Here is a 25,360-nt window from a genome sequence, read left to right on the forward strand (position 1 = left end):
TCCTCTGAGATATTCTTTTTGCATCCTTTGTCCCATATGTCCACTCTCTGTCCTCTGCACGTCTAAACCATCTTAAGCATGTCTCTATAATAACTTTGTCTCCAAACTGCTCACCCCTCCAGTCCATTCTGCTCACTACCAGTGAAAATGTTAACACCTCCACCTTGGCCTCCTGTCTTTTTGTCAGGAGACAATGACACTGACCATACATCATAGCAGGTCTCATTACAATCTTGTAAACCTTGTCACAAATCACCCGACACTCCTCTACACCCACTCCACCTGTCTTGTGCACTGTCCATAGCTTTGAACGATTGACTCCAGGTATTTAAACTCACTCCCTCTACAGGTGTTAACCTGTACAATTACAATGTCATCTGCAGTTAAGAGTCCACAGACACTCCTGCCTGACCTCTCAAAGCAAATATCACATCTGTATAGCTCCTTTTAAGTATGAAGCCACACTACTAATCACCGATCATCACCTCAGTCTTATTTAAACAGTCTTATTTAAACATGACCAAAATGGTCAAGTAATGAAGGCACGGTTATATTCAAGAAAAAATCCCCATGAACCAAAACCCCTGGCTTCAGACTGCTCTTAATTCATTTTCTGCTCTTAGTTATGATGTCAGCAAGAGGGGATCTTCCAAATATGGTCATCTCAGCACAGAAGCCCCACCCACCTGCTACTAATCATATCTTCTGTTTGCAAGAGGCAACCAATCATTAGAATAGAAGGGAGCTAAGGGAGCATGTTTAAGTCTGGGTGAACAGAGTGGTTCAGTATGAGAATAAATAAGGATTATTTTTAACTGTGAATCATCCAAAGCTACTCCAGACAAGAAATGCATGTAAACAAAAACATCCAAGCAGACAATGTGATAACCAATTAAAGTTTATTCATATTTTTTTTTAAATTCTCGGTACATTCAGCACTTGTAGGAGGAAAAAGCAACAAAATCAGTTTTAAACTAAAAAAAGAAAATTTTAAAATTCTAACCATTACTCTATTAGAAGATAAAGATTTTTTATTTTCACCTCCTCTTAAATATAAGATTGAAGGATCAGAGGAGGCGTTTTCAAATAGACATCAGTGCAGGGAAGGTCAGCTTCCCATAATCATCTGAGTATTTCATATCCTCTCCTTCTCATCCCACAAAAGGACAAAGTTAGGCATAATGCCACATCTCTCTCTAACACTGTACTGTCGCAGTGTCGAGACGTCACTCGCACAACAAGCCTTCAAAGGCTGAAGAAATAAACATGATTCATCAAATTTCCAAGAAAACAAAATTAACTTATATCAACAAAGGTCGCCCATAAAGGTACATTAAAAAAAACAACAACAACAAAACAAAGATAAAGAAAAAATGTTTTGTGCTGAAGAGGAGAACATTAAAACTGATCCTAGAAAATATGTGAAGGTCAGGGATCTATTTTGGACTGGTTTTATTACAGGGCTGAGGAGGAAGGAACTGTGCACCCGCAGAACTAAAATAATGAGGCGGGCTCCCAAAACCTCAGTGGGACAAAAAAATGAAGAGGCGAGCCAGAAAACAACCGCCCTTCTTCTTTTCTTCAACCAAAGGGGAACCGACAGCACTGAAACAGAGACGAGGAGGAAACGCTGCTCTCTACAGGAGGAAGGAGCCGGTGTTCTGCTGGAAGACGGAAAGAGAACGGAAGAGGAGGAGGAGGGGAGCGGGATGAACCGTCATGTTTCTGCAAAGGAATTTGTTAAAAAGATGGGGAGTGGGGTGGGTGGCAGAAGTGTGTGGAAGACAACGCTGGCGTCATAGTGGACGAATTCAAGCACAGTGGGGGCAGGTAGGGGAGGAGCAGACACCGAAACACCCCTGCCAGTGCCAGCCCGCTGCGTCCTCAGCTACACTGCTTCCCTCTCCAGCTTTTCCTGCGGCCTCCGTCCATCCCTCAGCGGCGCCTATCCCTCGGGTTGCTCCGACTACGAGACCGGCGTCCACTAGCAGCGCCCGGCGAAGGTCGTCGGGGCCGGTGGCTGCCGTCCCTCTTCTTGTCCCCCTCACGGTCCCGATCTCGGTCTCGGCCCCGCTCTCTGTCTCCGTCAGCGCCTCGCCCGGCTGCTCCGCCGCTCGTCGCCACGCTGCCATCCTTCTCCCGGCCCTTCAGCCTTTCCTTCTCCTCCTCGCGTTTCTTCTCCTCCTCTTGCAGTTCCTTATGCCTTCGCTCGCGCTCCTTTTGTCGCTCTGTGCGATCCAAAAGCCTCTGCGCCACCTGAGAGGGGGCACAAACACGGCGCACTGTTCAGGTGCAAGTACAACCACACCAGTCACTCGACACTAAATGTCAACATGCGAAGGACCAACCTGCTCCTCGGTGAGGGGAAGCCAGTATATACACGGAGCTGTTTTGGTCTTGAGGAACAAGTCGTCTAACAGTTTGGCTGGAGGTTCATCTGCCTTCTCTGTCAGTGAGGAAACAGAACCAGGCTGTTACACATGGAAACCTGAGCGCAAATATACATGTGATTAAAGTTGTGACTCACAGACCACACAGCAAACACTGCTGCACAGTTGGGGGATGTGGGGTTGCTTGTGTTTATCAACTTTGGGTATTGCATATGAGTAAAGGGCTCGCTGGGAACAAAATCTTAGTTACTTTGCCAAATTGTGCACCTTTAGATTTTATTTAAAGCAGAATGGGAGGCAGAGCCTTCAGCTTTCAGGTCCCTCTTCTGTGGAACCAGCTCCCAGTTTGGATTCAGGAAACAGACACCATCTCTAATGTCAAGATCAGGCTTAAAACTTTCCTTTTTTCATAAAGCAGCAAAGGCTCCTGGCAATTTCCCATGATGCATTGTGTTTCTTCTTCACTCTGTGTTTATACGTCACTCTGCTTTTAATCAATAGTTATTGTTAATCTCTGGCTATCTTCCAGTGTGTCTTTTGTCCTGTCTTCTTCCTCTCACCTCAACCAATAGCGGGAGATGGCTAACTCTCCCTGAGCCTGAATCTGCCGGAGGTTTCTTCCTGTGAAAAGGGAGTTTTTCTTTCTACTGTTGCCAGGTGTTTGCTCAAAGCTGGTCATCTGATTGTTGAGGTTTTCTCTGTATTATTACGATATAAAGCCCCGTAAGACATTCACACCAATGGCCTACTGGAGGTGGTGCTGTATAAATATAGTTGAACTGAACCCCCCTCCCATTCTGACCATTTTCACTTGTGATTTCATCACAAACCTTAAACTCACAAAGTGGAAACATCAATCTAATAAAACAGAGATTTGGATCCCTATGAAAAAATTAAGCTTTCCCAACGCTGCCAAACTTGTGTCATCAATCCAGTCCAATTATTTTCTTCCCCACATTCAGAAGCCAATCAGCTTCTGCTCCCCGTTCTTTGAATCTCTTCCATCACTCCGCCTTTCACCTCCATCTCCACCTCATCCTGGCCACCACCAAAGTCCAATTCCTCCCACTGCTGGGACTCAGCTCAGCTGTGTAGCTTAATTTGAGTCTAATTGACAAATTATTTATCACAAGCTCTGAACTTCAGTAAATCATGTTCAGTTATCTCCACTGATCTCTCCTTACCGTAGCGTTTTTTTTGGTTTGTTTTTCCAAATGCAGGGTAGGACACAGATAAGTGGACCTGTGCAAATGGTTAGATATTTACAGGAGTGAGCCAAATGCAGCAGGAGTGCAGGGAGCAGTGTAGAGCTGCACAAAGAGATGGACACTGAAGCGTTAATGAGCCAATTTCTCAAAAGCCTCAGATTCTTTGAACCAGCTCCCAGATCACTCTGCTTCTTTTTAAATACATGAAGCTCATTTCATCCCCAAAAGTGACACAGTCGGGAAGCTTTCCGTGTTGATTAATTAATCATTACTGTCTGTTTCAGTAAGGTGTACTTGGATTAAACTCCCCCCTCCCCCACTGTGATACTCTTAGTGAGTTGTCTTACCCTTCTTATCAGTCTTCCTCTCCTTGCTCTTGGCCCTCTCTCTCCTCTTCCTGTCTCTGTCTCTGGATCTAGATCGTCGTCCATCCTCTCCCGGCCGTGCAAATTCCCGCACTTTATCCCGGTCCCATTCCCGCTCGCCTCGCGCCCTCTCTCGGCGCTGCATCTCCCTTTCTCGCTCTGCCCACAGATCCCGTACACCTCTGTCTCGCTCGCGTTCGCGCTCACGTTCCCTATCTCTGTCCCTGTCTCGTTCTCTGTCTCGCTCAGGCATCAGAGGGGGCAGCCGGATCGGTGGGGCAGCGGGCGGGGGAACAGGCTCCTCCTCTTTGTCTGGCTTCAGGACACCTTTGTGAAAGTCCAGCTGTTTGAAAACATAAGCAGGCAGGTTAAAGAGTAGCTGTGGAGAGATTATTAAATGCACACAAAGGTGCATTTATAGATTTATTTTTTAAAAAAACACTCAATATTAGACTGCAACCAGTGAGGTCAAGTTATTTCTACTCACTAGAAGTTAAAGAAGAGGTAATAGCGAAGCCCTATTTTTCCTCAGTACATTAAAAGTAGCAGAAAAATGATCCATTATAATAAAATGAGCTCAAACCATGTTAAGGCTGGACTGTCCTCGCCACCACCCAATGTGAAGTCTTCAAGTTTTGTGTGTGCTGAAAGCAGTGCATTTGTATTTGTGGCATTTCTGGCTTGTTATTACCTCAGCCTGCTCACAGAAGTCCACGTTGAGGACCTTGGGATTGCTCGTAGGCCACTTGACTCTGTGGAGGGCAGCTCTGGTAGCGACAGCCTCGTCTGTTGTAGCGTACTACGAGGGTAGGAGGAAAGGAAACGGAGAGAAAACAACCCAATCACATCTCAGCCAACACAAGCTGTGAAAACAGGCAACGGCACAAACAGATGGAAGCAGATGGATGAGAATGCAGAGGTCAAAAATATTATGCAAATGCTCCTTGTTGAATTTTCTAACATATATTTGCAAAAACAAAGTATCGAGCCGTTTGACAGATGCTGATTAGGAAACAATATACTTTAGAAACTGAGCGCTGCATAATTCCACATGTAGCTTGTTAACCACATGCATCCACTCCTGATGCAGTGAAACGGTTCATTTGGCAATACGTACTGTGACATAGCAGTGAGACTTTATCTTGTCAATCCAAAAGCCCTCTTCCACTACGCTCCCTGTACGGTTCAGCAGCTCCTTCAGCTGGCCCAGGGTGAAAGGTCGCACCTGTTGGACAAAAAAAAAAAAAAAAAAAAGATTCAGACTTGAAGACATACTATAATGATGGTCTGGTAAAGAAAGCCCTACCAATATATTATTTTTTTAATCGTTTTATGAAATGTAATCTGTATTTTCACCACTTTCAGCTGTATTACAGATTAAAGCTGCAGCATATTAAACAGGGGAATGCCCTAAGGTCACAGCTCAGACGATAACCCTTTTGAATTTAGGTAACGTTCTCCTCTAGTGCCACCATCAGGCCAAACAGCATATTTTTCCCCCACTTGACGATCAAAGACGGCCATTTCTAGGTTTGACATCTGCTTACACCGTCAGCTCCTGTGTTTCTAAAGTGTAAGGCCACCTGAGATTACTGAGCCCTGGTGACCAACGTATAACCCACATATGACGCAAGCAACAAAAATCTCCAAATGGCAGTGATTAAATGTGTAACGTCTAGTCTTGTCACAGTCTGTTTAGTCATGCTCTGTGCCCCTGACTTAAGCTGATGCCTGACTACAACCTTAACACCTGGGTAAGCATTCCTGCCTGTAATTATGGGAAAGATGGTGATGATCATGTGATTACCACTGGCATACAATATATCCCATTCATGGAAAACTGTACAAAAGTTTAACTCTTGAACCTGTTATAAACACACACGATTAAGAGGGGAATTTTACAGATTGGGGAGGTGTGTGTGTGTGTGTGTGTGTGTGTGTGTGTGTGTGTGTGTGTGTGTGTGTGTGTGTGTGTGTGTGTGTGTGGTAACAAACCCACCAGGTTTGTCACATGGATGATGTTTGACACTTTTCCACGAGGTGGTGAGGGCTGCCTGGTTGTGCGGACGGGATCGTCGATCGTGACGGACACACCGGACTTCTGTTGACTTATGGAGCGACGCACCAGGCTGTCGCTGGGGGTAACTGTTGGAAAAAAAATGAGAAAGAGCCAGGAAGAGTGAGAGGGAATCACTGGAATGTTGCCACAGGCATGACGGAAAGCTGGAGGTAGCAATTAATTATAGCAATTAAGAATCCACAAACTTTCACCTTTCTTCGCTTCCCCGTCGAGGCTGACAGACGTCTGTGTTTCTGGGGCGTCCTCGGAAAGACTGCTCTTCCTGTTGTCTCTGGAAGTCCGACGTGGTTTCTCTGCCTCCATTTTCTCCACCTCCTCTTCTTCTTCTTCTTCTTCCTTTGTCTGTCCATTTTCCTGGCTGCTACCTGGGACAACCTGGAGAGGAAAAAAAGCCCAAAACAAAACAGGAACATGAAGAGAAGCCTTGTAGTTTCCAAAGTATTTCACTCAACGCCACCTACAGGCGTTCCCTTACCTGTGTGACGGTGCGTCGGATCTTGAGGCCTTTGTCTGGGTCGCTTCTGCTGGCATCCGGGTTCTCTTCATCACCAGACAACTGCAGCTCCTCTGGGTGAAGCTCCACGACTGCCTCCTGGTTCACTTTGATGTCGGGGATCAAAGACTGAAGCGTAGAGATGTGGACAGGAGAAAAGAGATAAAAGAGAAAAAGAATTATGTTAATGTGGGAACATCTGTCAGCTTCTCACACATTCTAATCAAATTTCCAAATTTTCAATTTCCTTACACAATTGTTTGATAATATGACACACCTCACAGCAGCAGTCGAGTGTAAAATGTAGGTGAAGCTTCCACCAAATGAAAACAATAAGAACACCTCATGATAAATCACTCTTTCCAATTTAAAACGGAAAATCTTCCCAAAATAAGTCATCACAATGTCAGAAGTGCTGGGTGTGTCTTCACTTTGAACAAGAATGATCATGTAAGTTTTGATCCGGAGCCAGAAAAAAAACGCTTCACTTCAATCAGAAACTTCTAAAAAAAAATAAAGTGTTCTTTCTTCTTACACCACCTTTTATAACCTTCACTTCTCTACTATCTGTTGGAGGCCAGGTGCTCATCCCTGTGCTGTGTTGGTACCTTCAGGGAGTCCGTTGTAATGCTGATGGAGGGCTTCTTAGCAGTGACGGCCGTGCTGGAACCCCATCGCCTCTTTCTCCCCGCTGCGGTTCCCGTCTCAGTCTCTCCTGCTCCTCCGTCTGTGGTGGCGGGAGAAGTCTTACTGTCTGCAGGAGTTGGGGGAGAGAAAAAAAAAAAAGTAATTTATCATCATGAAAGTGAGCGATTTGGCTTCTGGTGAAAAGGATTTCACTGACAAGTTACTGCAAGCTCACAGCCTGAAAGCAGCAATGATTGTCCAAATGCTTTTACCCAAATTGTTTTGGCAATGGTGGCAGTAAGTAATTTAGGACAAAATTCAGAAATGTAATTGAGAGATTAAACAATTTCCTTAACAATCTTCTAATACTGGACCATTTTTGTTTTGGCTTGCTTCCACAGAGAGTCTGATAGAAAGCCTCTGCACACCTGCTTTCTCCTAACACAGAGCTAACGGGCAGCACTTTTTAAAGAGAGGAGACTAGGAATCCTGTAGTGGATAAAGGCAAAGTGCATTTCTGAGGCAACAAGCATGGACAGTATCCCTGCTGTAGTGTGTTGAAATTGGAGAGACCAGTGAGTAATTTTTTTTTAAACCCACTCTGAGTCAAACTAGCACACCATTTCATTTCATTATCATTTCTTAATCACTGTGCTGCTACCAGAGCTATTGGGTCTGAACGGAAAACAAAGGATGTCATGTTGTTTTAATACCATCAATGCTACGATCCAACAGAGACTACATTCATTGGTGTACAGCACACACCGCAGAGGAGCAGCTGTCTCATCTCCAAGATATAACAGGGTTTCATCAGCTGTTCATTTCAAATATGGCAAAACCTTCAGTCACTGAGGTAAACGTAGACTTCTATGTTTTTCCTACTGACGTCAGTGCAGTTTTCCTCAATCTGAAGCTGTACTATTTAAAGTTTGTTCATGTAACAAGTGACGTGGAAACAGTTGACAACTAAATTTATTTTTGGTGTATGATCAAATCGCAATCAAGTGATCAAGTGTGGTGGGGTTTTTTTTTGTTGTATGGACTAAATCTGGGATTTTGGCCCTTATTACAGGTTACTACATATAACCAATAGTGCAGGGAGATACTGTATAATAGTTTGGTGATAGCAGAACGCCATATGTGCCACGTTCCTTCTGTATTTCCTGGCAGGATCTTTATCTGCTGACATCTGACAGATTTTTCACATGCACATTTTTTAAAAAAAATCTGTCTTCTGATGGAAAGACTAAGTCTGCTTTTAGGTTCCATAATAAGCAGGCTATGACAGTAATATCCGACACAGTCTTAGTAATCAGCGCACACTCACATTCAGGACGACAGTCATGCTCAAAAAACGCGAGGAACTGCGTTTCCAAGTAGGGTTAGGTTGTTTTTTTAATGTCCACACCTGCATGATGAAGTAGCGGTGCTCACAATCACCAGGTTTAGCCGGAAGATTTAAAGATCCGTTAATGGGTTTTTAAGACTCTCTTATCTTTCTGATTTAATTTTACACTACAAACTCTCCAGAGCCCTCAGGTCCTCTGCTAGGAGACTGTCCCTAAAATTAGAACCAAGACTCACGGAGAGGCATCTTTTAGTTATTATGCTCCGGGTTTATGGAACAGTCTACCTGAAGACCTGAAGGCTGCTGAAACTGTTGAGATGTTTAATACAAAACTCAAGACCTTCCTTTTTAGCACGCCTGGTTAAGGTTTTTGTGTCAGTTTTATTTATTTTACTTTTCATTTATTTTGATTTTCATTGTATTATTTTATTATACCTTATATTTACCCTTTACTTATTTTTTTCCTACTCTGTATGATAGGTGGGTGTCTAATGTGTAGACGTGGGTGTGTAGGAGGGGTGTTGAGAGAGTGCAGAGAAGGTGGTGTATGTGTGTATTTCAGTTTATTTTCTGCATCTTAATGCATAAAAATTCCTATAAAAATAAAGTTTTGATTGACTGAGGAGGCCAGGTGAGGGGAAGCCAATTGGAAGAAGTTCCCATCAGTTTGAATGTGGATAAACAGAAGTGCTATGTAGGATAAATCCATGGAGCTATGGTAGTCGAGTCCAAGAATAACCAGATAATGTGCTGGAGTTTACAAAGAGTTTACTTTTGCCATCTTGCTCATGCAAGCACACCGCTTAAAAAAAAAAAAAAAAAAAAAAAGAGTGTCTAATCTTTCACTTTAAATCCTGCTGAATCTATCGTCATGTATCCTGTAACATGGGTAAGGTTTCTGGTCCAGGATTCCAGGAAAAACGATAGAACTGGTATACTTACTGGTCAGGGATATCTTGCGAGCAGCAAAAGCCTTAGGGGTGGTGCTCTGGAAAGAGAGAGAGACAGAAAAAAAACATACAGAAACCCCAGGGGTGCGGGGTGAGATGAGAACCGGGAGTCCAGACCCAAACAGGCATCAACAGAGACGAGGTGAAACAGGAAAAGTGGAGGAGGGGTGGGGGGACGGGGGGGTTAAAGTAACAGAAGCCCGGAGGCTCTAATTGTATTACATTAAAAATAAGAAATCTCTGGTTTATACCAAGAGGCTCCAGACACATTTCTGCCATCCACCTCTGCTCAGAGCCGCTGAGATAAATCTTTATGCTTCTTCACTTCTACATGCGTTTGACAGCAATATGGACTTTAAGAGCAAAGCAACTACAGGATCAGTATTAGGACACAAGTAGGGCAGCAAGATGGTGTCTATCTGCAGACTAAAGTCACAAGTAAGTCTTAGTAAACTAAAACAATTCTTCAGACACCAAAAAAAAATTGGTGACAACATTACATACTGTGGCAAAGTTGTGAAGTTTCAGAGGCTTCCTAACTTTACACACACTACTGCTGATGTAACGAGAAAGAGCTCGCGTTACTTTAGCAGCGATAATAAGTGAATGTGGAAGTATGTAAAGTCATGTTTACTAGCTTTCTACATGCAAAATAATTATTATTACAATAAGAAACACCCTACAAATATGTTTCACAATGACTACAGCTGATAGGATTGCAAATGTTCCACACAAACCCAACTATGGTCCTGACAGAACGAACACATTCAAATCACTGTTTTAGATTTAAAAGAGTTTCGCCATGTTTCAGGTTTTGATCAGTAGATGGCAGGAAGTGCAGGACCTTTGCTTCCTAAATAAGCCGTATGAAGTGGCTAGTGGCTTCCTGACAGTTTCATTAATTCCATTTCGTGCTGAGGGAAACATTACTGATCTGTGTTCTTCGACAGCACTATATTACTTAATTATCTCTAGATATTTTGCAGTGTACAGGTAAACAAAAAAAACCCAAATGCAAATACATAAGGGTATATTTTGTTTGCCCTCTTGTGGCTGCAAATTTGAATGGTTTGAACTTGTGTGGCTTTTTGTAACTATTATTCTGCGTTCACAGGGTGCTGATGCTGCTAATGCACTCGATAAGCATTAAGGTAATGGTGTGTAGCTGAGTCAAGTGGTGCAATTGAATGATGGTAAAATATTAGTGCTAATGAGCAGAGGTGGAAAACCAAGTGCTGAAGACGTACTAATCTGTAGCAGAACTATCAATACTGCAGTTGTAATTCACCTTAAAGAATGCATCATATTAACAAAAGGCTATTGCAGATCCACAGTCTGTGTTTAAATGTATACAGAGCACTCTCGGCTTGATGTAAACATATCAAATTGAACTGCAGTACACATGACAGTTCCAGAATTTTGGACTAAATTACAAGAGGAGGAAAAAAAATATTTTATACACTAACTCCTGTCAAATATTTACACATTTTTAAATAGAGGTATAATGACAAGTCATTTCCTGGTACCATTTAACACCTGATTCCTTACTGGCCCAACCTCACGACAGTGTGCACTGTATCTAGGCAACAAGGATCCAATCAGAGAAGGCAGAGAAGTGAGGGCAGGGCTCGATTTGAGAGTGCAGATTAGCCACCAGGCAGGAACTGATCACCAGATTGGACTTTTTTTCTGGGGAGGACTTTTCTTGACTGACTGCTGGTCACACAGTCACGATTCAGTCTTTTTGAGGGGGGTGGCAGAGGTTTCAGAGCCTCTCTGTGGACTCTGACGGAGTCAGGGGAGGGATGTAGGTTTACTTTGTTAGAGTCCAGGATCTGTGACGTACATCTGATGAGTCTTTTGTTAACGCTTGAGGCTAATGTCTTTCATTTTCATTGGTGCTTACATATTCTCCATTCCCCGTGGATACTTGGGAAAAAATGGGATTTTCAACATGATAACCCCAGATTGTCTGTGATGCCTTCCAGCTCTTTTTTACCCATTAGGTTTCCGTAGGTTTCCAAGTATGCAGCGAGAGTCTTACGCTTGCTTTGAAAGCTCACCGCACAGAAGATCAGAATCAAGTCTCTTAACAGGAATAAAGATGGAAAAAAAATAATCCAGTCTTTGTTGAACTGCAATCCACGGATGTAGTCAAAGACAGAGGGCTCATAGCAGTGCTAGCATGACTCCCCCCACACACTCGCATGAAACCATGCAAAAAAAAATTACCAGGGCCAAGCTGTGGGTGTAGCGAAGAGATGGATACATAAATAAATACGTAACAGCAACAACCGCAGGAGTCCATCTGCGAGGTCCACAGTAGAGAGAGAATATCACAATCTCACGGTGAGACATCCACTGAGTCACACTGGTGCTCACTGCAGGGAAAGAACGGGCAGCAGTTTGTGGAGCAGATCCACCCTTCCTGGCAAAGCGTAGATGATCAATACAACCACAGAAAAAGTGCATCACTGTGGTCAGATTACTTGTCCTTGGACAGATGTCTTTAAAAGTCTCTCTGTGTCTTTACTAAACTGGAACCATTCAGGAAAACTGTCGTGATCTTAGCTCAATCTGAGTCTCATTTGAAAGGTGTGCCACACTGTCAAGGCAGATGATAGCTGCAGGCTTTACAAAACCAGAAATCCAGATGTGTCACATCCATAGATTTTTGTCTTATCCACAAAGTTGTCCAACAAAAACAAAAGAAAAAAAGCCCATAGGTTGTTGCTTACTAGCAGATTGTCTTAGTTGCTCCATTTGAAAGAGTCTTAAAACCCAAAACGGCGACAGCAGCATTAATTAGCAGTTACTGCAACAGTTCTCAGTCCAAAGTCATTACTCCACTCCACAAGCAGAGGGCAGCGTGGGAACAGAGGAAGCATCAAAAACCAAACTGAAGAACCGAAGTTTTGTCTGGATTTTGGAGGACAACACTTGCAGACTGTGTTTATCCTCAAAATGGCAGAAAGGGCTAGGGAGAGGGATACAGAGCATCAGACACCCTCCCCCTCCTTTAACCCTTCATTCATCACCACCACACAGTACAGTACAAAGTCCAGTCCAGAACAGAGAGCAGGCTTCCACGCCCTGTGGCTGCTGCTGCTGTCGGTGGTGCTCTGATGCAAGCTCCCATTACTGCTGGCTGACAGGAGGCCTTGCAGGCTGATGCTTTACTCAGTGCCATGGGGTTGCAGACTCTGGGCCTAACTCAGGTACCAGCGACGCACTTGGGCATAGCGGGACAGGACTTGTAGGAGAAGTAGGAGGAGGAGTGGAGGAGGTGTTGGTGGTGTTGTTGGTGGTAGTAGTAGTACGCAGCAGGTACCAATAGGGGCAATGGAAGAGGCATGGGCACCTTCATAACAAAGCAATCAATGGGGTTTTAAACAGCAATCACACCATAAATATATATAGTGAGAGAGAAGTGTTCATTATGGGATACAAAGGCAAAAGATGAAAAGAGGTGGAGAGAGACAGTGAGAGAGAGAGAAAGAGCGAATAAGACAAAAAGGGAGGCAGCTTGAAAGGAGCAAGAAAGAGGACAAAAGGAGATGAGAAACAGGGTGGAAGAAACAGCAGAAACAAGCCCTGATGTATCTCTACACACAATGTCAGGGTCCATTATTCATGCAAACCCAAAGGGGGAAAACAAAACCCACAAATACACACTCACATTGAAAAAGCGATAACAACTTCAAACTGCACAGAAGCTCACCAGAAAATCTAATTCGAGCACTTTAGATGGGCTGGAGTGTAATGCATGATTGCCCTTTCTAATGTTTCTGAGGGTGATGGATGAAAGCTTTATCCGACAAACGGGAGCTTTGTTAGCACTATCAACAATTCTCTGTGGTATAATTAGACTATAATGGTGGCAGTACTTGTAAAAATGTTGTCGGATGTGATGATGCCTCTTAAAGACCCTGACACACCACGTGCAAGAACTTGTGCTGAGAAAGAAGTTATATATCAAATTTAATAGGAAAAAAACTTAATGAGGATACTTAACAAAAAGTGACAATCGAGTAACTTTTAAAATAGCTTCTTACAAAAGGAAACAGGCAAAGAAACAGCTGTGGACACGATGGACAAGTAGTCTATTCTATTGTGCTTACTTGATGGATATATGCATGAAGATGTCCACACACAGCCTCATATTCATCTGATGGTGATCAAACCAGACCCAACCAGACCCTTGTCACAACTGAGGGAGTAACTACAGCAATGTCAAGTGGGTCACTGTCACCTTGGTGTGTCAGGATCTTTAGATGTTTAAGGCCATTACCTCCCCCCACCCCCACACACACACCCACCCACACACACACTAATGGATATATAAGCATGCACTCTCTGCAGCATGGATATCTATTTTAAACACAGTATAACCATCAATACTTTCATTCCAGCAGCTTTTACCACTTAATGTACCTCTGCAGAGCCCACACAAACAATGGACATGTGTGAGAGATCATCTAAATGAATGAGCTTGTTATGAAATATTAGTTGAATTAAAAGCAGATGGAAGGGATGAGGTGATTCCTATTTAACCCTGGACCCAATTCCAACTCAGCCCCAGGTCATTCACACTAAACATTTGTGCAAAAAATATCCAGTTGAGTGATTTGTCTTTTACGACGCTTTAACTGATGAACACACTGTAAAGTCAGATTTAATCAAAGGCAAAAAATACATTAAGGCCTGCAAAGAAACTGGGGTGTGTTGGTTTTGAGTAACCCATCCTTAAATTACACTGATAATTAAACATGCTTGTATATGAGTGAGGATGCAGGTTAGTGGGAGACAGGAAAAGACCCAGGCTCCTACACCCTCCCAGTGACCTTACCTCCTCATGGCGGCCCTCACTGTTCTCAGGCTCAGCCCCGGAGGCTGGCTGCTGGTCCATGGAGCTCTCCGAATCTGGTTCCACCTCCGTCACGGCGGCTGCACTGGGCTCCGACACCTCCCTGCAGGAGGAAAACAGTGGAAGAAAGGATAAGAGTGAAGGTTATTTCCATGAAAAAAACCCTCACATTGACCATAACTACACAATCAATTATAATAAACACATAGGCAACTTACAGTCCAAGCCGTAAACATTTAGCCAGTGACAGTTTTTTTTTTTTTAAATTTTGTTTCTGTAAACCACCCCAGTGGATATGAAATGCATACTTTTAGCTTTCATGAAGGGGGTTTTACAAGGTTAACATATTAACCGTTTAGGGATTACAGAGTCTTTAAAACATTTAATGTCTGACATTTATGTTGTCACATCCAGCTTTGCATAAACGTCTAGAAAGTCTCAGATTGGCAACATGTGTGAAAACAACTGGCGAATCTCCTGGGATCGAGGAGGGGTTCACACACATACACGGTGAAACCGAGAGCAGAGAGAAACTACTGTGACCATAAATTACAGTTAAAAAAAAGAAAGTCCCAGTATTATTTTTATTTGATTGCTGGGGAAGGATGTCCCACATGGCCACATTTTAATAAGCATAGAAAGTAACCAGTGCTGAGGCTCCAATCAAAGACAACTGAGACAGAAATGAGTCAGGCAGCTATTAATTTCTAAGCTGTTGAGGCCTGGGCAGTGTTAGGGTTTGTATAATAGGAGAAAAAACAATGTGTAGGAAAAGAGAGGAAGGGTGGTGAAGGCCAGTGATCTGGGTCACTCCTGCTATAAATAACTCACCAGCTAACTGACACCCAGGGTCACAAACCTTTCTCAGACTAACTCATACTCAGACATAACCTCACAGAAGACTGTGTGTGGTCTTCATCTTATCCATTTGGATCATTGTGGGGGTAAAGAAAAGTATAACAACACCTCTGATTCAACCAATAAAAGCCATGAACTGCGGTTAATGGAGTCGGACCTCACACAGTCAAATGCTTCCCCTCATGTTGTGATATTTTATTACTCATATCTCAGATGAAGATAAAAACAGGAGATGGCATCATTATATTTTTAGCTACCCCCTCAACTCCCCCAACCAGCATTATCAGAAGCCGCCTCCGCTGCCTCCATGTGATGCCACGGGCAGCGAGGCAGCACCCTGTAGGTGGGAGAATCACATCCTGTAGCATCCTTCACTCTAATCACCGTGCTCATCACCCACTGCTGTTCGCATGCTTATTTGCATTATATGTAACAGGACACACTGAAAAATGCTTCTCAATACTAAAAAACCTGAAGGCAACAAAAAGCCTGTGATGAGTTCAAGATGCGAAAATCTCCAACACGTTTAGGCACTAGTTCAATGCCATTTATTCAACAGCCTGTGCAGAAAAACAGCAGTGATAGCTATAACCTCCAGAAAGAAACAAACAAATATGAGCAGTGCATGTGATGCGTGTTACATGTTTTTAATTCACTAATTATTGAGGAAAAGAATAAAAGTTGCCTATTAAATCTTTAAGAATAAAGTAACGTGTGTCTATTCCAAAAATACTTATTCGATCATTATAAAAGGGTACAGGATGAAACTCCTTCATTTTTGTTTGTTATCCACACAAGTGACTCATTGATTAGTTTGTTAATGCCAAAAATATGAATCATGGTTATAGGATTGTGGGTCAGTATTAAAACAACTTATTTAACAAAAAAACCCCAAACAACTAACTTTGAAATTATTTAGCATTTATTACTAGGCAAAAAAGACTTTAATGGGTTCAGCTTTAAATCTAATTTACACGAGATAAAATGGAAAATAAAAACTGGCGTATTTTTGACTCTAAAGCCCATCTCACAAGGGCAACGATCACGTGAAGATGGAGGTGGTAGAAAACACAGGGTCATCTCCTTCAGGTTCACCTACACAAATCTCTTTGTGACTTCTACTTCATCTACACAAATCTGGCCGACCAAAGTCTTTCTGATATCTTAACCTGCACTAAACTAATCAGCAAGCGAGTCTGAAGGACAGTGTTTGAAGAACAGGGTCATATTGGGTATATAACGCATGAAGGAAAAGCTTTTTTCAATCATTTTGTTTTCAATATATTTGGAAGGTTTTACACCCAAAACTGAGTCACTTTTACCAAAAGGCATCAAAGAAACCCCTTCAGCGAGGTGTTAGCTGTGGGTCTACACATTCAAATCCATGTCTTTTAAAGTGACAACAATCTCGCTATAATCCAACAATACTTACTCAAACATTCTCACAAGTCTTGGTTAAAGACAGACAAATCTTAGCTTTGCACATTCTCCATGACATGTAAGACAACCAGTGTTAAGTTTTACTGCATCTTTTAGAGGAAGGGCTGTAATGTTAGTCTCAGTACTGAAATCTACCCAGGGCAACAGCAGAACCGGTTTCACCTCTTCTTCTTGAGATTAGTCACCAGCAGGACAGTCATGAAGACGACAGCATTCCCTTTCCTCCACACAACACACAGACTACACATTTGCTCTAGGTGTTGGTTTCATTGTCTACGGGTGTGTGGGCAAGGCCAGAGGAACACCTGCATCGGCTATAAAGGGAAGACAGATGTCAGCTAGAAATACAACCCCCGCTTAAGATCTTAAGACGAATGACCACAGAGAGAAAGAATGAGCAGCTTTTTCTTCTCAAGTAACACATTTAAAGCTCCCTCTCTCGCTACTCAAACAGTCTTGCAATAATGTCACCAGTCAGGAATGAGGAAGCCCGTTAAAAGGTGAGAAACAAGATCTGTAAAATGTTGAAGCATAACGTTTTTTCATATTAACGTTAAATGGATTTTTAAAAAAGCAAGCGGCTCAGGGCCAACTTAACAATCTGACCACATAAGATGAACAAAAACATGGTTTCCAATCAAACTGGACATACAGTCAGATCCCAGGGGAGGAGAGCGAGAGTGCTGGTACCAGCTGGGACAATTTTATCACACCATAAGGGACCATTCACACTGACTCTACAGCTAACAGATGTCTGCTTTAATGATCTCCCTTGACAACAGTGAGATCATTAACAGCTACAGCAACACAAAGCCAAAAATGCAAATATTGTTCACTGTCATTTAAGCATCAAAATGCATGCGGAGATTAAACATAAGTGTGCTTTTAAGGAGATATTCTAAAACAAGAGGGGGGTGAAAGTCCTTTATCTTGGCTGCAAGCATGCCAGGAAAAATACGAGGTCAGAAGGAAAGATGGAAGAGGAGAAATCAATGTCCACATACTTCTCATCACATCCTGAAATGTGAGGACATTATTTATTCATCAACATCTCCTTCAGTGCAAATTTAATTCAAGGATTGTTCAAAGAAAGGAGACCCCCACTTTCCCGCTCTGAAAAAAAAAAAGTCTTCCCTTGCTCCTTCACCCAACAAAAGGCTTTCACCGCCGTCCCCACCCCCGGTCCTCTTCACATGGGCGAACACGCTCATAACCAGGCCAATGTGGACACATGATATGATATTCATCAGCCGAGCAGGAGCTGCTAGCTTATCGGCGCAAAACGACACGCCGAACCCGGATAACGTATCCCGGCAGATTTCTATATAAGTGGTGTGAAAGTACAAACGGCAACCTGAAGCCTTGAATCGCCCTCTGGCTCCCTCTTACCCGTTTTTGTTGCCTTCGGACAGCATTATGGCCGGCCTTGAAAGGAAACCCCCGGGGATAAAAGATGACACCGTGCCGCTGGATGTTATTTCGGTCAGGCGCTGCTTGAAACCGGCAACGCGAAATTTAAAAAATATCCTGCTCGTATGTTTCAATTACTGATTAGCCATACACTGCGTCGGTATCAGGGATGCACTGCATGCATGACGGCCATGTTGGCTAGCGCGAAAGAGTAACAGCTACCTTCCGGTCTGAGATTTCCAAAATAAAAGCCCAATTTAACGCCCAACCTTGGCGCATATCGAAAGAAAAAGTACTTAAACTTTAATGCAGCACCAGAAAAGAAAACTACATAATATGTGCTACAAGAAGGAAACCATTAAGATATGTTTAGGTTTAAATGAATAACTTTTTAGATATGTGCCATTAGATGCCCATTAATTACATATAACACTCTTTATGTCACCAAGCAGGCTTAAAAATAATCTTTATCAATTAAACTACTAGTTTACTGGGATAAAACTCAAGTTGATTGCCATTACAAACATGCACACCAATTTATCTACCATCACACATGATTCTGAATTCTTTATGCATGAATAACTACTACAGCAATATAGTCTTTATATAGCAATAATTGCATGACAATTACACAATAAACACTGTGTTTTAACCCTGGGTGTGACCAGAAGCGGCTTTCGGTAACATGTTATACAGCCTTGTTATAGATATAGTAAAGCAAAATAAGCTGAAAGGCCTATTCCTCTTCAGTTTCCACTTTCCTGTATAGGCCATCATAAACCTTGCTGACAGTAACATAATAGTATTGTGTATTATATATATATATAATATGGCCCATCGTCTGTGCAGAAACATTGCACACAGCGACTGCATCGCTCCGGTGAGCCGAGATAAACAGACACACAAAAAAAATGACATTATATTTTTCGGTTTGTGTTCTTCAGCCATTGTAATCATGAATAGTTTTTATACATTTTCAATAGCCCAAAAGCACAGTGGCTATCACGTGCTGCAAGTACAGCACCTCACGTCAACTATCAGAAAATCAAACACACAAACACAAACAGGACATACTTTATCGTAGCCTCATATGACAGCCAGAGTTGTGATTACAGGGTTGACCAGGTGCAAAAGATTTTCTGATTTTAACATGAGCAGCAGCTGTTGCAAGTTTGTGAAATACTGCACTAGGTGGTCGATGTGTGTATTTTTCTGTAGCGACCCAAACAACCCAAGCAGCTCAAAACTATCAGAGCAAGGGTTTTAATGAAGAGCTTTTAACTGTATTTTAATGGTTGTAAGAAGAACTTCTAATTGGTCAGGGTGCCTCACAACTGCTGCATATACCATCACAGGCCTGAGCACATGGCCAATAAGCTTGTCCAACATTGGCTATGCTGAACCCTGCCTGACCATATAGCTATGAAATAGAATCACGATCTACGATACCCAAAACATCCTGTGATTTAAGTGAGGAAGACACAGTTATGAGGAGAGGAAACATGAAAGAAACAAGAACAAGAACAAGAACAAGAAGCTGAAAATTGACCTGGACATCAGTAGCCAGTGAGCATCTCTTTGTAAATCCATCACCAGAATTAGTTACCAAACTCTGTGAGGTTATTCCTGAAAAGTGATTTATAAATCACTTTCAGAAATTTGGAATACAGGAATCAAAAAAATGGAACCACAAATTAAGTCCCAGTGTTTGTCTATTGTATGACAGGTTATTAAGCAAATTTTATGTTTGTATGGCATATTTAGCAATGCTTAATACAACTGATATAAAGAGGTGAGACAAGTGTTAATCGCCTTGTCTTGTAAACCATTTAACTGGTGAACTGAAAAGTTAAGCTATGTTGAAGAACGTAAAGCACTCATTTTAAGAGTGAGGGTTAGGATTGCTATTCAGGTTTTATATATTTTAATAAAGGTTGCTTACCTTTTGGAAAGGTGTGGTGTCTCTGCCCCTTTACTCGGGTCAGCTTTTTTCTCACCATCTGCTTCTTGGTCCACCTTCTGTGAGATGATTCAAAATAAAAACAATAAAAAGCTATATAGAGAAAAGAGATTCAGCTTCAAAATGCTCTTCACTCTGAAGGTTAAATTTATTCTGGTGCTACAGATAGTGCATGGTTTCTAACTATTCCCTGATATCCACAACAGTTTATTTACTAACCTTCAGCTTCCTGGCAGGTGGTGTTTTATCCTGAGAGGAGGACGATTGTGATGATCGTGACGACGAGTCTGATTTGGAGTCAGAATCTGATGAAGAACCTGAATCTTGGACCTCAGTCACCAGCTTCTTGTCTTCATCTGCCGTCTTCTGTTTCTTTTCCTGCTCCTCCTTTAGCCGTTTCTCCTCTCTTCTCTTCTCCTCCTCCTGTTGTTTCTTCTCTTTTTCTCGTTCCTTCTCACGCTGTTTCCTCCCCTCCTCCATTCGTTTCCTCTCCTGTTCCTTCTCTTCTTCTAAGCGTTTCTTTTCTCTTTCCTGTTCTTCTTCCTTCCTTCTTTCTCTCTTCTGCTCCTGCTGTCTCTCCTTGTCCTCCCTCTCCTTCAGCTGCCTCTCTTCCTCCATCTTCCTGTCCTCTTGTTGCATCTTTGTCTCCCGTCCTGGCTGTGGGGATTCACTGGAAGACTCAGCAGTGGAGTGTGCAGTCTCTCCTGACACACCAGCCCCCTCTGACTCCATCTTGTGTACAAGCAGAGAAAGGGGCCCTGTCCCACGTTTCACGCGTGGTTCGGGACTGCTGGAACGAGAACTTGAGTCAGAATCTTGCCTCTGCACCTTGGAAGGTGGGAATGACACCACCCTTTGGCTGCGTCCAGCTTCTTCACGGTCATCTGGGTCTGGCGGGCTCTGCTTGGGAGTGTCAGGAAGGGGGAACAGATTAGGGGGTGGAGAGGGAGGAGGTGTGGGGTGGCGCAGTTGCATGGGGGTGTGGTGTACCTGTGGAGGTGGGATGTGCTGCGGAGGTTGAAGTTTGCGTTTGGATCTTCCAGCTGATGATGGGACGCTGGGTGGCATCTGCTGCGATGGGGCAGGTCCCCTGCTTCCCTTTCGGGCCCCACCGGGACCAGGCCCCCAGTCCTCATCATCATCACTCTCATCATCACCATCATCACCTTCATCACTATCCTCATGGACATGGCTTGATGCTGAACCCCCAGCAGATCGGCTCAGGTGCAGCACAGAACGAGCCGATCCTGGTTCACTCGGTGCGGTGCCTTCCTTCTCCTGAGCTGGGGGTACTGCTGGAGGACAGTCGGGCTGTCCCAGAACGCGCACGGACAGGGAGGCGACTGCACGGGGAGGAGAGGGTGCTGGTGGCTCCTTGTGTCCTTGGTGAAAGGTGGCTCGCTGCATCCTAGCTCCTGGAGCGTCATGGGCCTCCTGGTGATGAAGGGTGGTGCCATGACCTGTCACTGAGTCTCCTGCCCCTCTCTCCTCAGGCCTGGCCAGAACCTGACGTGGCTGTGCACAGATAACTGAGTCAGTGGGAGACGAAACATGATGACTTAATTCTGCTGATGTATTTTTAAAAAAAAATGAGTTTAATCAGATTAAATCTGTAACCATTAGAAAAAAATAGTTTATATCATGCAAAAAGCACCATGCTATTATTTTTGTTTTGGTACACAGAATGTTGACAAATGCGGAAAATCTGATTCTTCTGTACCTTTCTGCTCCACAGGATAAAACCTTTGTTTTCCTCGAGGGTACTGACCTTGTCAGAGGCATAGGAGGAGCTGTCATTGTCCTCCGAGTGTTCTTCATCCTCCTCGGGTACAGCTGGGCTCTCTGAGAGGCAGAAGCACGAGGCAGAGGTTAAAGGTCGACCCCGGTCTGAGAATTATACTCCCAGGACATGCCTACTGGATCTCACACAAGCAAAACTTTTCTAACAATAACTTGTAATGATTTCTTTTCCTCACACCGAAAAAGAGAAATAAAAACTTGAATCGTTTTTTAGAGAAATTCTGTCTTAATGGCTGTGAAATCAGAGATTAGAGTGTAGTTTTTCCCATAGTGTGAAATGCTCATTTGACAAGCCACTGTAGGTTTTACACATTTATTTAAATGTTATTTTTAATTTTTAAGCACATGAAGTTAGGTAAGCAAAGACATTTGAACACCAGGGAGTTTTTGCAAGTCGTCTGAGCCAAAGGACGGGCCAAGTGTGTGTTTGTGGTCTGAGTCTTTTACCATCAGCGTCTTGCCCCTGCTGGGCCTCTCTCTCCAGTCTCTGGCAAAGGAGCTCTTGCTGCTTGGCCAGGTACTGCTTTATGAAGCTGTTCTGGCACATCTCCTCTCCTATCTGTAACACAGCGTTTTTAAAACAATGTGACATTGTGTCAAAACATCACCAGACTACCGCAGATTTTAAAATCTCCTACCTGAGAGTTGGGCTGCAGCCCACTGTGAGTGGACGATGTCTTCTGTAGGTTCTCCAGCATCAGAGCCTGAAGGTAAGGAGGAGGGGAGGGGAATTCATTTAAATGTTAACGTAATGCCAGAATGAATATTAAAGAAAACTGTAAACCAGATACTAGAATTCTGAGTCCTCTAATTATAACGCTTGTTATACCTGTTGACTTTTTGCATATTTAAATATCGCATATAGGTTTGCATTTTGTGCACAACATTAAAAAGGCAGACCTAAACCCAATAATAATACTAAATGTGCCTACAATGTAAGATACTTAATAAAAAAGGGCACTTTAAGAATTGTAAAAAGAATTAACATAAATGCATGTATATTAACTTAATAGTCTATTAATCACATGCAATAAATTTATGACTAAAAAGCATCGTCACTCCTGAGCCACTTTATTAGGTACACCTGTTTAATTACTCATTGTCACAAACATCTAATCAGCCAATCACAACTCAGAGCATTTAGGCTTGCAGATATGATAAAGACAACTTGCTGAAGTTTAAACTGAACATCAAATGGGAAAGAACGGCAATTTAAGCGATTTTGAACGTAGAATGGTTGTTCAAGCCAGATTTTCCCACACAATCATCTCTAAGGTTTACAGAGAACGGTGTGGAAAAGACAAAATATCCCGTAAGCAGCAGCAATGCCTCGACAGCAGAGGTCAGAACGGTGCTTCAAGCTGACAGGAAGCCAATGATTCCCTCAAATAACCACTTGTTACAATTGAGGTATGTAGAAGAGCATCTTAAATGCACAATATATCTAACTTTGAAGCAGATGGACTACAGCAACAGAAGACCACACCAGGTGTCACTCCTGTTAGCTAAGAACAGGAAACTGAGGCTACAATTCACATGTCTTACACAATAGATGACCAGAAAAATGTTTCCTGGTCTTATTGGACTTGCTTTCTGTTCCATTATATGCAAGGTAGGGTCAGAATTTGCTGTAAACAACGTGAAAGCATGGATCCATCCTGGCTTGTAACAATGTTTTCGACTGGTGGTGGAGGTGTAATGGTGTGCAGGATATTTTGTGACACACTTTGGGCTTTTTATTACCAGCTGACCATTGTTTAAACACTATAGCCTACCTGAATATTTTCACTGCTCGTGTCCATCCCTTTATGACCGCTGTTTAGCCATTGTGTGATGGCTGCTTCCACAGGGATAACACACCGTGTCCAAAAGGTCAAATCATCTCAATACGGTTTCTTGAAAATGACACTGAGTGTACTGTACTTAAAATGACCTACACTGTCACAACATCTCAATCCAATAGAATAACTCTGGGATTTTGTGAAATGGGACATTGCCATTATGGATGTGCAGCAGACAAATATGCAGCAACTGTGTGAACTTATCTTGTCAATATAGACCAAAATCCCAGAGTAATGTTTCCAGCACCTTGTTGAATCTTTGGCACGAAGAATCAAGAAATTCAAAAATGAAGCCCAACCCAGTACTAGCGCTGTCTAACTAATGAAGCATGCATGAGTCTCTCTTTATACATTCTCTATTGCCTAAATCCTAAAAGATCCAAGATGTTTGTTCGAAGTAAAGAGAAGACACTTTCCATCAGTGCTTTTTCTGTGCAAAGATAAACTCTGAATCCTGACTGAAGCGCTTCATATAAACACATTCATTCACCCTGTTGAAACCCCATCTGGCGTGTGGGGGCCAACAGGGTGCTAGTAAGGTGTACCTGATAAAGTAGCTAGTGAGTGTGTATTAAATTCTTTGACAAGAAAGGCACATAAAAAAAACTTTAGGCATCCTACACATCATTGTTTTGAATAATAATTTGAATATAGGTAAATCACAATAAAATTATTCTCCATCAACAAAGCCTTAAAGAGACTTTAAGATCAACTCTATTGCTTTAATCTTATCAGCACCGTATTTTTTTACTGTATGCATGCTGATATCAGTTTATTTTAATACTGTGCCGTTAACGCACGGTTTGAGTCAGATATGGGGAGTTTATATCGCAATCAAGAGGTGTTGCTTCACTATAATCTTATGATTAAAATAAATACATAAAGCAACGTATTATTTAAAAAAAAAAAAAGACCAATCAATTGGTAACATATTTTTTAAATGTGACTTTAGCAAAGGAGATGATCCCGGTTTTTAACGGTGAAAACGGCGTTTACAAAAATATAAGTTGAAGAAAATTTGAATGAAATAGCTGTTGGTTATGCGCGGAATGTGTTTACATCACGAGGCGCGCCCCCCGTAACCCTAATACACACACGCACGCACGCACACGCAAGCACGGTGCGCGCGCGGGCACTGTCATGTACACTATGTGCGGCTGTTGGCTTGCTTACTCTCAGCTTAGGCCTGGACTTGACAGGTGCACAGTTCAACTGTGTGCAACACGGTGCTCTGCGAGTAGTTACGAATTAAGTCCGAACTCGGTAGCCGGGCCGTCGGGTTAAACTGTCAGTTACAACCAGTCGAAGAGGAAAACTGTTGTTTATGAGTAATAACGCGTGCACGGCGATTTATGTATTCCCGCTTCACAGCCCACACACATACACACATCGTTACGGCCTCTACTGTTAACCCCCCCACTGTCTCTCGCCTCCTGCTGAACTTGGCCAGACTCGGCACAGACGTCCGTAACGTGAGAGAAAACTTACCCCTTTGAGTCGCTTGATAAGTGTGTTCTTTTGTCCGCTTTTTGGGAGGTTTCTTTGCTCCAGAGCCGCTTTCAAATCGGCAACTCGGAGCGACTGAAGAGGTTTTCCATCAAGCGTAATATCTTCGTCCGCCATTTTGCTCCCTCCGCTTGTCTAAACTCCGTCGCTACGGCTGCTGCTCGGCGTCACAGCTCGGGAGTTTCCGGAAGCGCTCGGCCTGTCCGAACGATCCTCT

At 42.9% G+C, this 25,360-nt stretch overlaps 1 protein-coding gene across 2 annotated transcripts; it reads right to left on the reverse strand.

Annotated features, from left to right (window-relative positions):
- Positions 1 to 882: 882 nt before the first annotated feature.
- Positions 883 to 25,299, reverse strand: acin1b (apoptotic chromatin condensation inducer 1b). 2 transcript variants are annotated; one of them, XM_040045012.1, is made up of 18 exons: positions 25,126 to 25,299; positions 22,435 to 22,500; positions 22,244 to 22,355; positions 21,765 to 21,838; positions 20,987 to 21,511; positions 20,216 to 20,896; positions 19,979 to 20,055; positions 14,311 to 14,431; positions 9,454 to 9,499; positions 7,145 to 7,290; positions 6,519 to 6,665; positions 6,235 to 6,418; positions 5,963 to 6,108; positions 5,081 to 5,188; positions 4,655 to 4,762; positions 3,946 to 4,306; positions 2,349 to 2,446; positions 883 to 2,256 (listed from the first exon to the last, which is right to left on the reverse strand). In XM_040045012.1, exons 1-18 carry the CDS (start codon positions 25,258 to 25,260, stop codon positions 1,936 to 1,938), a joined length of 3,456 nt encoding a protein of 1,151 aa, XP_039900946.1. In that variant the 5' UTR covers positions 25,261 to 25,299; the 3' UTR covers positions 883 to 1,935. The 2 variants fall into 2 exon arrangements, with proteins under 2 accessions (XP_039900946.1, XP_039900945.1); XM_040045011.1 differs by having other exon boundaries at positions 20,216 to 21,511.
- Between the last annotated feature and the right edge of the window lie 61 nt (positions 25,300 to 25,360).

Source organism: Simochromis diagramma, unplaced genomic scaffold, assembly GCF_900408965.1.
Source record: "Simochromis diagramma unplaced genomic scaffold, fSimDia1.1 OVJJ01000590.1, whole genome shotgun sequence".
Classification (NCBI taxonomy): Eukaryota; Metazoa; Chordata; class Actinopteri; order Cichliformes; family Cichlidae; genus Simochromis; species Simochromis diagramma.